A 14,822-nucleotide genomic window follows, 5' to 3' on the forward strand; every position below is an offset into this window, starting at 1 on the left:
TTACTTGAAATGTAATGTTTAGAACATGTGATTAATGTGAAGGTGTGAAATTGGATTTTGTGATTAAATCCTTGGGACAAGTGATGTTAGATAATGAGTGGTAAAATAATATGAATTGTGCTAAGTTGAGGTTGTTATACTCATATTATATATGTGTGTGTGTGTGGATGGGTGTGCGCACGTGTGTGCTTTCATATATCTCTACCTGTTTAGGAATGTGATAACTCACTCCCTGTGTATTTTTTGTGTTTGGATCCTGTGATGATCTCGAACCTTGTGTTTGTGGGAGTAGATTGGTTAAGTGGATGACTTTAAAGAATCTCATGCTAGAGGACACTAGGATACAATACTCTGATAGGATGTGACATTGGAATATGAGTTTTTATATTAATTGCATGAAGTTCTGGACATGTAGTTTTTATCATTTTTGTTTCATATGTTGAGTCTTTAGTTCTTTCTTTGGAGTTTTGAATGACTTTATTTTGAGCCGAAAATGTTTTCATACCCTTAATTGATAAGTGTTTAATTTAATGATTAACGTGAATATGAACCTTTTACCCATGTGAACTCCTTTATGTTTTTTTGAATGAAATCATTTTATGTAATTTCGTATTTTCATGTATTTTATATATATATATATATATATATATATATATATATATATATATATATATATAGGGGTAGAGAGTGTCACACAGGAACATGTATCATAACTCTTAACATTCAATTAATCCAAAATAACAAAAAAAAATCATTTTATTTTTGGGATTTAGGTCATATTACCTAGTTCTCAAGTAAATTTTGAATATGAAAACACACCATCATGAAATGGTTAAAATATATGGTTGATCTTGTCATGCATGACTCATTTTATGGGTAGGGCAAAGTTAAAGTCCAGTGTTAGGGTCATTTATTATTGGGTTATGAAGCGGATTAGGGGTGCCACAACAAAGCCCCAACGGAATGTGTAATATTGTACGTGGATTTAAATAACACAAGCGGATTAAGCAAATGTACATGTAAAGATAATGTACACAGTTTAAGATAATGTACACATATAGTGTGAGGTAAAGTCCCACAACGGGTAAAAATAAAAAAAGTTGAGTACCATATAAGTGAGAAGAAGACTCATAAACCTAAACTTTCAGGTTTTGAGTTAAGGTGTGGAGGTTCACTTATATGATTGTTTGTGATCCATTGATGAAAAAAAAATTGGTTCTAAATTGATCTCTTATATTTTAAATTTTTTGAAATGGTTCCCTAAAGAATTTTTAATAACATGTGTATCCTTTCGTTAGTTTTAACCCAAACAGTGTTAAACTTGTGTTATTGGCAACTGCGGCTCCTCTGCCTCCCGTGGCGGTGCAATTTTTGGTAGTTGTTTCGCCCTATGGTTCCACAATCATGGAGAGGTTATAACCTTTGACGAGATTCACGTTGAAGAAATTCAGTCCATTGGCATCATTCAAGGTGAACTCCACTATCGTGACCGACAGAATGACGTTACTACCATTACATTCCACAACGGAGGAACCACAATTGACTTGTCGGTGATGCAGCTTCAATACATTTGGGTTAAAACTAACGAAAAGACAAATGTGTTACTAAAAAAAATTCTTTAGGGGACCATTTTAAAACTTTGAAAACATAAGAGACCAATTTTAAAAAGAAATAAGTTAAGACACCAACCATATATATTTTAGCCTTACGAAAGCAGAAAATTCTAATACACACTCACTTTTTTTCCAAATTTTTGGGTACAAGAGAAAATAATTGAAAAAATAAGAGATCGAAACTCCTCAACAAAAAAAAAATAGCCATAAATGAAAAGCGTTCTCACAACATCGATTGGAAATTTTGAAGCAAAGGTCCTAAGGGTTCATTAAGGACAACAAAGACAGTCTTTCAATACAACATCAACTTAACTAGAACATAAGCTCATGGTTCTCTACACAAATGGTGTGACCAAGCAAGCAAATTCAAGTCCAACCTCTCTTATTTTTGGGTTATTATAGATATGTAATATGTCTACTTTTTCTTTCATCTCATTTTTACTTCATGTTCTTTCTTATTATATCATTTTATCATTTGTTATATATATATATTTTCTTATCTTTCTTTTCCTACTGAAAGAAACTCTAACATAAATTGGAGGAAAAACTCAGTTTCTGAAATGATCTTTTCATTGATTCAACTGAATGTTTACAAGATTAGCTATAAACACAAGCTAAACTATGGTTAGAACATAAGCTAACTAGAGTTAGTTGTGACTAACTATAAAACTAACCAAAAATAGAAAGTTAACAACTAAGCTAACAAAATTAGTTGCTAACTAAGGTCCAAAATGGAAAATAAAGAATACAATTGTTGGAGAACTTGTCTAATCCTAATACCTACTATACCCAAATTCACCCAAAAATGGAATGGACTTAATACTTATCTTTAATTTTTTTTTATTTCTCTTATAGCATTTATCATATTTATTGTTTTTATATGAACCTCTTGCCTAGTTAAAAAAATGTTTATGATTTTCTCTCTATATTTTCTTTTTCCTTTTCTTCCTATATATCTCTTCCTTTTGTTCCAATCCACCTCATTTTAGGCTAATTGATTATCACTGCTCTATGAAAATTTTGAAAAGTGTAAGTAAATTTCCACCGAGTTATGTGTTTAAGATTTTCAAGAGACTACAATATGATCACTACTATATATTTATCCTTTAACAACATTTTTTTTCTAATCTTTAATAATTTTTTTGTTGAAAACCTTTGACAACATTCAAAAAATATTGTCAAATATGAATAAATGTTATTAACATATTTTTGTGACATTTTAGCAAAGGTTACATATAGTCCATATTGTCGAAGTCTTTTTATAATATTTTTAAGTTTTAACAATATAAATTATACACAATATTTGATAAAATATCTAAAAAATATATTAATAACATTTATTTATAATTTGATGATATTTTTTTTATTAAGTGTTTAAAAAAATATTATTAAAGATTATATATATATATATATATATATATATATGTAAGTGAATGCTTGGTTTAACTATTACATACTATAGACAACTGCTTGGTTGAAGTTTTTTTTTAACTATTACATACTCTATGATATGAAAACATGAGGTTCAATTTCCTTTTAAATAATCTCAAGATTTATTAAATGTGTGGTTTTAATGGTGTGTTTGATAGAGAGGGGTGAAAATGAATGAAAGTGTGGAAAATGAAAAAAAGATGAAGGAGTGTAAAATATTGATTTGGTAGAAATAAAAGAAAGTATAAAATAGATGAAAGATTTAAATTAAAATAATTTGATAGGTAAAATAAAATTTGAAAAAAAGATAATTAATTATACATTTTTACATAATCAATTTGGCATGTATAAAACGTGTGAGAAACTCATTTTCTTATGTCATCTCTCTTCACTCTTTTCTCTTATACATACATTAACACTTATTTATTTTCTTTTTACTCTCATCTCATCTTATCGTATTTTTTTAGTAAAAGTTTTATCTCAAGAATCCATTTTTTTTTTTAAAATATTATAGCTCCCAAACACCCATCTCACTACATTATTTCTTGTATCAACTCAATTTAATTGGATCTCATATTCACCCCTTTAAACAAACATCCCCTAAATCAAAATATGTTATTGATGATTCCCGTTACGTCTTTTCCCTGACTTTTTTTTATTTAAGTTTCTTTGCTTTTTATATTTCGTAGAAGTCTGTGTTTTTGCTTCAAGGAAAGAAAAAGGGTTTCAGATGGAAACACGAGCTACGGTACTGTACGGTGTTACTGTAGGTACTGCGCAGGTGCTCAGTGTCAATAGACAGTGGTCAACAAAATAAGCGCTCCGGCCAGCTGGGAACACTGCTTGCCAACCACAGTTGCACTGCCGAATTTAGACTCTCTCAATTATGATTTGTACGGCATTGTAGCTCTGAGTAAATTAACATAGATGAAAATAGATGAAGGCTGAGATAGAGTTTAGGATGTGTTTGGTACATAGGAAAAAATAATGCAACTTAGTTTTAAAAAGTGAGAGTGAAAATAGATGAAGATAAAAATACTAAATTAAATCATTTGGTTGAAAAGAAATACAAAGATGAGAAGAGAAATAAGTAAAAGTCGATAAAAAAATAATACAAGCAGACTCCATTGTCTTAAAACTTATTTTTATCTTATTTATCCTATTGCAAGCGCCCAAATATTATTTTCATCTTCTAATATTGTTTTCATCTATCAAACCAAACATAACCTTGAAGATATTTTAGTTGGAAAAAATTAAAAAAGAGAGATATGAATAAAAATAGATTAAAAATTACTGGTGAATCTCATTTTATTTTCACTTTATTTTTAAGATATATACCAAAACAATCAATACTATTTCCATCATTCCTATTTCTGTTCTCTTATCTTATTTTTATCCAACCAAACAGGGTGTAAAAGTATATAATTGTGTCACACAATAATTGTTGAAACTAAAAAAGACTATACTAAATAAGTTTCGAAAAAAGTGGGCAAAACATATTAATCTAAAATTCAAAATAATGTTGACTTAATTGATATATTAACATATACTTAGAGAACAAAATGGTAGTAAATGCTTAAATTTAAAAATTTAGATGAAACAACAAAAAATTTAACAACTTATTTAAAAACGATTAGTTCTAAAAATTGATGTGATAATACTATATACTTTTCATAGATCAAAATGATAGTTTACTTGTGATAATTAATATGACTCAAGATTAGATATATGTCAATCAAAATTTGTTTGACATGTGTCTTAACACATTTTTATAATATTTATTTTTATTATTGTCTAAAATTGATCAAAATATATAATATTATGTAAATTGTATCATTTTATTTATTGAATTCTATTCAACTTTTTATAATTTTTAATAAATTTTAATTAATAATAAAAATGTTATTAGTACTCCTAGAACACTTTTAGGCTAAAACACCATTTATCTCTCATCTTATATATATATTTTTTGTTTCACTTTATTTCTCTAAGTTTAAAACTTTTGGTCCCTCAAAATTGGCACTGTGCTTAATTTGGGTGTAGCATTGGTGACACTGACTACTTCGAATGGCCTTACAAGTAAAATCATTGAAGGAGGAAGGAGTGTCTTGGTTGACGGACGCAAAACAACTAGGAAGATAATTTGTCGACGGCAAAAAAGGTGAGAGCGGGAGGAAAGAAAATAATATATTTATAAAATGTCATAAATCTTCATAAATAAATAAAAAAGAATTAATAATTTTGTTTATATATGTTCTAATCTTAAAGTATATAATATTATTTTAAAATTTTTGTTCTCTTTTAATTTGTGTGGTTTTTGCCAAATTGGAAGGAAAGAAATTTGATGTGAGATTCATCACTTTTTTTTTCTTTCTTTCTTATTTTAATGTATACCAAACAAGAAAAATGTTCTATATGTGTGTATTTCTTCCTCTCTTTTTCATTATTCTCATTTTCATTTATATCAAATGGAGTGATTGAGAGAAAGAAAAAGAAAAAAAAAAGGAATTAAGAAGAAAGTTGAAAGAAAGAAAGGGCAAAAGAGAAAGGGAGGGGATGGGTAACGAATGAATAATGTTACTCTCATTAAATAATTTAATGTCATTTTAGTATTCAAAATATTCATTTTGATATATGAAATTATATAATTATTAAAAATTATAAACAAAAACAACATTGAAATCATCATTTTGATCCTTGTTGATGTGTCTATGACTAGACAACCATACAAAAACACACACAATTGCTAAAGTGGCACAAAAAATGTGTCATGTTCCATGTTTTCTAATGAACTTAATAGGCTAATTAACTTGATTAACAAAGTTTAGATCAATGATCAAAATGAGATAATTCCTTTTGAAATTTAGTAAATGAGGACAAATTTTGAAATAATACTCAAATAAGGGTAAGTTGGAGGGTTTTTTTATGACTTATAATTATGAAGTCATAAAAAATTGATGATTTTATTTTACTGTTGAAGTCGTTAAAAACTAAACGACTTTTTTTTTTAATTTTTTATATGCCAACAACTTTCAAGTTGTAAAATCTTTTACAACTTTAAAGTAGTTCTATTTTAATTATTTATCATTAATTCATTTTTATTTCAATATTTTTATTGTTTATATTAATAAATAATATTAACTTAAAATTTATCAAATAATATTAATTTTTTAAAAATATTTTTTTTGATTATATTAACTTAAAATTTATCAAATAGCATTAAATTATTTTTAAATATTTTTAATTAGTATTTACATTTATCATTAAGTAATCTAATAATTTCATAGTATTATTAATTGTTTTATTTGATAAAATTATTTTAATATTAACAAAAAAATAATTTAGTAATAAAGGTAGTTGTTAAAATAAAAATAACATAATATATTAATATAAAATAAACAATATAAATTAAATACAAACATAAAATTGAAAAGTAGAAATAATATTACCTGTCAACTTACTTATATAGACGATTACTATGATTATGTCTTTCAATTTTACACAAATAAATATTTCTCAAACCTATTTGAAATTTCACTATTAATGTTTTTCTTAAACAAATACGTGTACTATTTTTTTTATTTAAATTTAAGCTTTTTGTTTACATTATTTTTTATAATTTACAAAACAAATAATAATCCTTAACAAACATATTGAAAATATTAAATAAAAAATATAAAAATATTAAACAAAACAATATACAAAAATATAGAAAACATATTAAATAAAAAAGTACAAAATATATAAAATATGAAATAAAATAATATACAAAAGTATAAATTAAACTAATTTAGAGTGGTTCAAATTAATTTTATTTATTTTAAAAAATTAGCATGCGTCATTGAAAATTTTACTACTTCAAATAAATAATTAAAAAATAGAAAAACTTTAAAATAATAAAATCTTTAATGATTTTTTGTCATATAAGAAATAAAAAAACTAAAGTCATTGAGTTTTTAATGCCTTCAGTAAAAAAAATAAAGTCTATCATTTTTTACGATTTCATAGTCAAAAGTCATAAAAAATCCAATGATTTATCTCTATATTAATATTGATTAAAAATTTGTTTCCATTTCATAATTTTTTTAAAAAAAAATACTTCCTTTTGCTCATTGGGCCACAAAATTCAATTTGAGACATTTATTTAAATTTCAAAGCTCACTACAATGACAACACTCCACAATTTAATCCGCACTAATGTGTTCATTATAATATATTTATTGGACATTACACATGAGTGTCAAAGTGATGCATAACTATCACATGATATATTTATTAATAAAATTAATTAATAACTAATGATAAAGATTGATTTGATTGGGCTAGATGTGGATCGCAAAACTTGATTATAGCCATGTAATTGTTGATGTTGACTGTAAAATAACTTTTGATAATATGACAGATGCAATTGCCCTGTCTAATTTCCATGTTATTTTATTTTAAGTGTAGGGCTGCTCTTTATAATATTTCTAACTTTTAGGGTAATTAAGTTCTGTAACGACTAACGAGTCAAACAAATCATGTAGCGTATGAGCTAGCTAAAACTTTAAAATTTTATGCTTGAAATTAAGTATTTAATTGTATTCTCACTTATATTCATCATATGTTGATTATGAATTAAATATGATAACTTTTATTCGGTTAAAAAAAAAGTCTGATTTGTTGATTGATGAAACTTTATTGTTTTTTTATTAAACATGTTTTTATTTCTAATAAATATATGATTTTTATATTTGTTTTCGAATAACTTTTTATTTTACGTTAAATTTTTAATAAAATAATACTTTTATTGTTTTTTTTAATATTTTGTTTGTCTATAATAAATTAGTGAGTTTTGTATTTTTTTTTAATAAAGTAATAAATTTTGTTTTAATTGCAACTAATAAAAAATGAGAAATTTTATGAGAGAATAAATACAAAACTTATTAATTTATAAAAGATTAAAATTAAGTGTGAAAGACAAAAAAATAAAATCTTTATTTTATTAAAAATTATTCCGGATGAAAATAAGAGTTTACTATTTCTTCAATTGGAGATGTTAATCCCATAACAACGTACAATATTTAACAAGTCTGGCGCGGAAGGAAAGATACTGTGTATATATGCAGGTCTCATTTTCCAAACGGTGGCTCAGTCACAATAAATTTGGGAAGGAGAGTTCTCAGCTGTCATGAGTGGTGGTGTAGCTTGGTCCCCATACTATGGCATTTAAGAATCTCTTTCTCTCTCCTTAAAATTATAACCCCATATCTTGTGGTCTATAACTGATCGTACCATTCTTCTGCAACATTAGGTTTGTTGAACCGTTTGAATATCGGGGCATTGCTCTTGATTGATAAACAAAATAAAAGGGATAGTTCAATGGTGGGCTCAGTGCCTTGTTTGGCCTTTTTCTATCTACTTGCCTTGTGGAAACTGACACCCACCAACACTAAAATTTATTCATTTTTATTTGCAACACTTGCCAATGCCCCAGCCCGCAGCAGCACCATCAATAACCCTTCTTCAATGGAGCCCCCAGTTCTCAGTTTCAATAGCAATGACACCACCAACAATGGCAACTGCACCACTGACTTTGATATCATTACCTGGTTTGAAGACGTTTCCAAGAACGCTGGTTCTGTTCAGACTCAGACACTCTGCAAGATTCTTAAGCAGAACTATGGGGTTGAATATCTAAAGACATGGTTGGGGAGCTACAATATCTCAGAAATGGATGCATGTGCCTTGGAATCTCTTTTTACTTCTGTGGTTCCCCTTGCTTCACATGCAGATTTCGAGCCATATATCCAAAAAATTGCAGATGGAGACACAGGTCCTATACTCACACAACAACCCATAACCACTCTCTCCTTAAGGTACTATTGCCTTTTTGTTTATTTATTTACACATTTTATTACTTCTTTCATAGTTCTTCCTTCCCCTTTTGGGTGATAAATGGGATTCATTGCAGTTCTCTTAGTTTTATGCTCTTTCCTTCCTCTTATGGGTGATGTTAAATACAAACCATATATGTGGCACTTAATTTCCTTATTCTATCTCTCTATATATCTATTTATTTATCTATCTATTTATCTCGTACCTTGATTTAATAATGACAAAGTCTAGGTGCAAGTAATTGATTGACAAAATCAATTGATAATAGCCCAACTGAAGAAATTAACCAAGGAAAGTTTTGTCATGCTCATGCATATTGATTATAGATATATTAAGATGATTGGTTTTTCTTTCATCTGTATATGTCAGATCTTCCCTCGCTTTATGATAAACTTTTTTTTCTTCTTTAAAATGTAATCTTATAAGGTAGAGGTTATGCAGTTCTGGAACCACAGAGGGAAGGCAGAAGTTCGTACCCTTTACCCGCCATAGTGCTCAAACGACCCTGCAAACTATCACTTTAGCAGCAGCCTATAGATCAAGGTGTGCTTCTCTCAAGTCTCATTTCCTTCACGAATATTCAAGATGACCTAGTTAATGTTTTCAAAGTTCTTATTATGCTTGTTTGAAATGTTTATTGTAGGGTTTATCCGACAAGGGAAGGAGGTAGGATTCTTGAATTTATATACAGCAGCAATCAGTTCAAAACAAAAGGAGGATTAAAAGTTGGAACAGCCACAACACACTACTATGCAAGTGAAGAATTCAAAACCAAACAAGAGAAAACAAAGGCATTCACTTGCAGCCCCTATGAGGTTATTTCTGGGGGGGACTATAAACAATCCACGTACTGCCACCTCCTTCTTGGGCTCTTCTTCTCTGATCACGTAGAGTTTATTTCCTCAGCTTTTGCCTATGGCATAGTGCAAGCATTTTGCACTTTCGAAGAGGTTTGGAGAGACCTTTGCAATGACATAAGAGATGGCACTTTGAGTTCAAGAATCATGTTACCCCAAATGAGAGAGGCTGTTTTGGGTACAATAACTTCAAACCCCTCTTTGGCCTCAAAACTAGAAGAAGCTTGCTTGGAGCTAGAAGTGGTGGATTGGTTTGGTTTGGTTCCAAAACTTTGGCCAAATGCCAAGTACCTTTATTCCATAATGACAGGTTCTATGCAACCTTATTTGAAAAAGCTTAGGCATTATGCAAATGGGGTGCCACTAATAAGTGCTGACTATGGTTCAACTGAGAGTTGGATAGGGGTTAATGTGGATCCTTGTTTGGCTCCTGAGAAAGTAACCTTTGCTGTAGTACCGACGTTCTCTTACTTTGAGTTCATACCACTTTATTATAGACAGAAACAAGATTTCAGCTCAGTAGCTGATCATGATTTCATGGAAGACGAGCCAATCCCACTATCCCAGGTTAAAGTTGGCCAAGAGTACGAAATAGCGCTCACAACTTTTACTGGTAATTATTCATTCATTCTTCTTCTCTTCTATAAAATAATACCGCCTCCTGTCATTCATATATATAACTATGTATGACATCAAAATGGGAAGTGATTATTTTTTGAAAGATAATGTTCATCCAATAAGTGTATTTTATTTTGAGTTCAATAAATAGTTCACTTTCATGAGAAAAATGAATATATATCATTAATAGATCTCACAGTTAATTAAGAATAAAAATAAAATTTAATAATAAAATAATCTTATATCTCTTATAATTGAAATTAAAAAAATATTATATTTAATTTCTTGTATATAACATTAAAGATAATATTAATTAAATTAATTAAATGCCCGTTTATTCGACACATGCTTTTTATAGATCATGATTCATATTTGGACATCATTCTTCATTTAAATATTTAACATGCCTGAATTATATTCCAACTATGTTTTGACTTTTTTTTAGTGGTGATACATTGATATTTTAATATTTTAGACATTTTATTGACAACTTCCATTTATTTTATCTTTATTCTTGTTGTCAAATCAAATACTTATATAATTTATCATTTTTTTTCTCTAAGTGTATATTAGCATATGGAGTGTCTATGAGACATTTTTCAATTCTTTTAATAAATAACCTATTTTTAATGATGGAAATACTCAAGATATATTTAATACCATCTCTTCCCTCTCATTATTTTAGCTCTTTTTTTCTATTTTATTATTATATTATTTATCCTTTTGACTATCTTTTCTTCTTCCTATCTTTCTCTTTCTCTTTATATATTCCACTCCATTTTTTTTGGGTAGACATTTATCACGAATCTTTTAATTAAAGTATTGGTGAATAGTTTAAATTGTGTTAGATAAATAATCTAAGCAAATATTTGTTTAATAAGATTTTATCAAGATGACAGTCTAATCATAAACTTGACTATAAAGTTTTAAAAAATAAAGTAAAATGAAAATATCTCGATAATTCTTTTGCCTAAAGCTTATTAAATATATAAGATTAAAAAAAAAAACTGATCAATAAGGGATTGTAAAAAGTCTCTTTTCGTAACACCACATAAGTTCTTCCAAACATTTGAATCGCCCACTCAACAGAAACTTTTTCACGGTTAGGCAGGATTGATTAGAACCATTGTCCTCACATAAAATAATGCTTAGCGTAGAACATTACTTCATAAAGAAGCTACATAGATGTGTCGAATTAATATATGCTATAGATGACCCTCACTTGGACGTGAACAAGGATATGTACCGAAAAATCTTGTGTGAACCTAATCTCTTATCTTTGATATAATTTAGATCATCACAAAACTCTAGAAAAGTTGGTTTAGATATGTCAGGTGAATAATTGAATTGAAATACAAAATTCTGCATATGGGTTTTGAAAACTTCTGTAGTTCTAGCGGGTGTTGGTCATGATTTGGGGTTGTGTGCCCACATCCCTCGGGAGTGTTCATATCATATGTCGTGACCTTTGGCTTTTTATTATTTTCCTTCAATGTTATGTACCTGTCATCCCAGTCTCTTCTGAGTTCTGACAAGGATTTACCATGATAGTGTCAGTAATGGTCATTTTCAAAATTCTATCCAAACTGGAATAATGTAATCCTTCTGAATATATCAATGTTATCAGCTGGTACAACCTATCCAACTAAGAACGAGTTATATATTCAACTAATGAACAAGTTACTGGATCGAAAATTCCATGAAAAATTAGTTTAGTTTGGCTTGACCTAAAATTTTCAAGTGAATTGGTAACCCGATTAGTACAATATTGGTTTGAGTGAATCAGTAACCTAACGGGTTTCTGAGTTTGTGTTCTATATAAATTATAAAATCTAAAATTTACAGTTTATAAAATCTTAGAAATTTTGTAATATAGAAGGATTCCTCCTCCAACGGAATCAATGAGACTTAGTTATGTTTAGTTTTCCGTTTAAAGAATAAACTCATTTTAGCGATATATTTAACTACTCGTAAAAGTATTTTTGCACATAATTTTTTTCCTAGAGATTCAGTTTAATTTGCAAAAGTAAGATTTAGATTGCTTTTTCAAATACAATTTATAAACTTATTTAACTCAAATTTAAGTTTACAAACTTTAATAAAAACATAAATTTATTAAAAAAATATCTAATCAGACAACATTTGAATATATATACAAGTCACCATGATATAGAGGTACTCCTGTACAACAAATACTTCATTGATTCTTTTTACCCTTTTCTAATTATATCATATCACATATTATATACTAACAAATACATTGATCGATTAATTAGTGTAAAATTATTTTAATTTAATTAATAGTGTTGACTTAGAGATAAATACTCAAAATTTTGCTACATATAGAGATTTTATTTGCCTCGAATATAAGATTTTCTCTTATATCACCGATTATACATAGATTCTTCTTTCTTCTTTCTTTAGGTGCAATCTGTTGGGTGTGTGCATTGATTATTTTTTCACAGATACCTCTTGCTTTTCATTAATTTTTAAAATTTCTATACAGACTGAGTAAAGTATTTATATATACTTTCAGGGCTGTATAGGTGCAGACTAGGAGACGTGGTGGAAGTGGCAGGTTTTCACAACGGGACCCCAAAATTGAACTTTATATGCAGAAGAAAACTAATTCTAACCGTGAATATAGACAAGAACACAGAGAGAGACCTTCAAATAGTGGTAGAGAAAGGGTCACAGCTGCTAAACAAGGCAAAAGCTGAGCTTGTTGATTTTACAAGCCATGCAGATGTCTCAAACAACCCAGGTTGTTACGTTATTTTCTGGGAAATCAAAGGTGAGGCCGAGGATAAGGTACTTGAGGCATGCTGCAGGGAAATGGATGCTGCTTTTGTTGACCATGGCTATGTGGTCGCAAGGAAAACAAGTTCAATAGGGCCTTTGTTGCTTTGCATTGTAGAGAGAGGGACTTTTAAAAAGATTTTGGATTATTTTGTGGAGAATGGGGCAGCACTGGGCCAGTTCAAGACCCCTAGGTGCACTAACAACCCGGTCCTCCTCAAAATTCTTAGTGCATGCACCATTAAAACATTTCGCAGCACTGCTTATATATAGTTCAATCCACTTATGATGGATGCATCATGCATTGTTTTGATTTTTTTTTTCTTTTCAAAATTTTTCTATGGTTTTCTCCTAGTGAACAACAAGCTATAGCGAAGTTATTAGCCCATGGTTACTAGAGGAAAAAAAAATCTTTTTAATCAAAAACCCTTGTCTTGGGGGTGTGTTGTAATTGTTTCTTTATTTTTCTTTTCAAGAATTCAGGGTGTGCTTGTAGACCAGTCTTAAAAAAGAAACATGCAACCGGATGATTCAATGCCATTGATTTTTTTTCTTTGTAATGTAAGTATTTAATTGGTATATTTGATTCAAGTTGCAAAACTATCATATATAAATTAATTAATTTGAGTCAATTTGGATTACATGGAGTTTTCAGTATATATGTTGTAATATTTTAAAGATAGGCCTAAATTCATTATTTTCACGTCATATTCCAATAGAGAAAACCTAACCCTTTTCAAAAGAGCCGTCAACAGCCATTAACTAGTTTATGTAGAAATAACCCAAGGTAAAGATACATTCATAACATGTTAAGTCACATAATAGCATTATAGATGGAAAAAAAAGTAGTTGAGAAGAGATACTCAACTAAAGGTATATATAATAGTACTATAGTAGCAACTTTTTTTCCTATGTACTTGTGTGTACGTACTTAATTGTGAAATAACTCAAAACAACACTCTGTCAATTGCCTGACAATAGAACCGGAAAGAAATAAAGACGACTATGAAAGTCTTTTAGTGTGCATTGTAATGCACCGTGTAGTTGCAATCAGATTAGACTCAAGCGTTTATATATGCATGAGAGCACATGCGATGGTATATATGATCTATGGCTATGAATATAAACTATCAAACAAAGTGGTCCAGCTTAGAGAACAGGAACTGGGCTACAGTAACAGTGAACATATATATGTTGGGGAGATCCTTATTGTTATACTTCCACTCTCTCATCCCAACAGATCATGCTTGGCTTTTAATTAATTATCCTGCCATATGGTGCTGTGAGGCGTAGTTTTTATAAGCCACGTGAAACTAAGTACAGTAGTAGGGGAGGGACCTAGCTAGATGCGTACCAAAACCTATGGGTGCCAAATTAAAGCACGTGGAATGATCAATTGGATCTATATGTAACCAATAATAACTCATTATTGTCTTGTTTGGTAGAAAGAAAAAAAAAAGATGATGATAGATAGATAAAAATATGAGTGCAAATAGATAAAAATGATAAAGTAAAAATGAAACGTTTTTTTGTCAAAAAAGTAAAGAAAAGACAACAAGAGATAAATGGAAATATATAAGAAATAATGTATTAGCTCTCACAAATTTTAAAATTATTTTCATTATAA

General features: G+C 28.9%; 1 protein-coding gene across 2 annotated transcripts; it reads left to right on the forward strand.

Moving 5' to 3' along the window:
- Window positions 1-8,309: 8,309 nt before the first annotated feature.
- On the forward strand, window positions 8,310-13,755 carry LOC114379488 (indole-3-acetic acid-amido synthetase GH3.10-like). 2 transcript variants are annotated; one of them, XM_028338163.1, is made up of 4 exons: window positions 8,310-8,902; window positions 9,363-9,464; window positions 9,565-10,391; window positions 12,903-12,972. In XM_028338163.1, exons 1-4 carry the CDS (start codon window positions 8,406-8,408, stop codon window positions 12,905-12,907), a joined length of 1,431 nt encoding a protein of 476 aa, XP_028193964.1. In that variant the 5' UTR covers window positions 8,310-8,405; the 3' UTR covers window positions 12,908-12,972. The 2 variants fall into 2 exon arrangements, with proteins under 2 accessions (XP_028193964.1, XP_028193963.1); XM_028338162.1 differs by having other exon boundaries at window positions 8,313-8,902; window positions 12,933-13,755.
- Window positions 13,756-14,822: the final 1,067 nt, after the last annotated feature.

The sequence above is a fragment of the Glycine soja genome, chromosome 12 (assembly GCF_004193775.1).
Source record: "Glycine soja cultivar W05 chromosome 12, ASM419377v2, whole genome shotgun sequence".
Classification (NCBI taxonomy): domain Eukaryota; kingdom Viridiplantae; phylum Streptophyta; class Magnoliopsida; order Fabales; family Fabaceae; genus Glycine; species Glycine soja.

Coding starts and splice junctions, on each gene's coding strand:
- LOC114379488 (XM_028338162.1), top strand. CDS start 8,406: ATGGTGGGCTCAGTGCCTTGTTTGGCCTTTTTCTATCTACTTGCCTTG. Junction 9,465..9,564: donor GCAGCAGCCTATAGATCAAG/GTGTGCTTCTCT, acceptor TGTTTATTGTAG/GGTTTATCCGACAAGGGAAG. Junction 10,392..12,932: donor AGCGCTCACAACTTTTACTG/GTAATTATTCAT, acceptor ATATACTTTCAG/GGCTGTATAGGTGCAGACTA.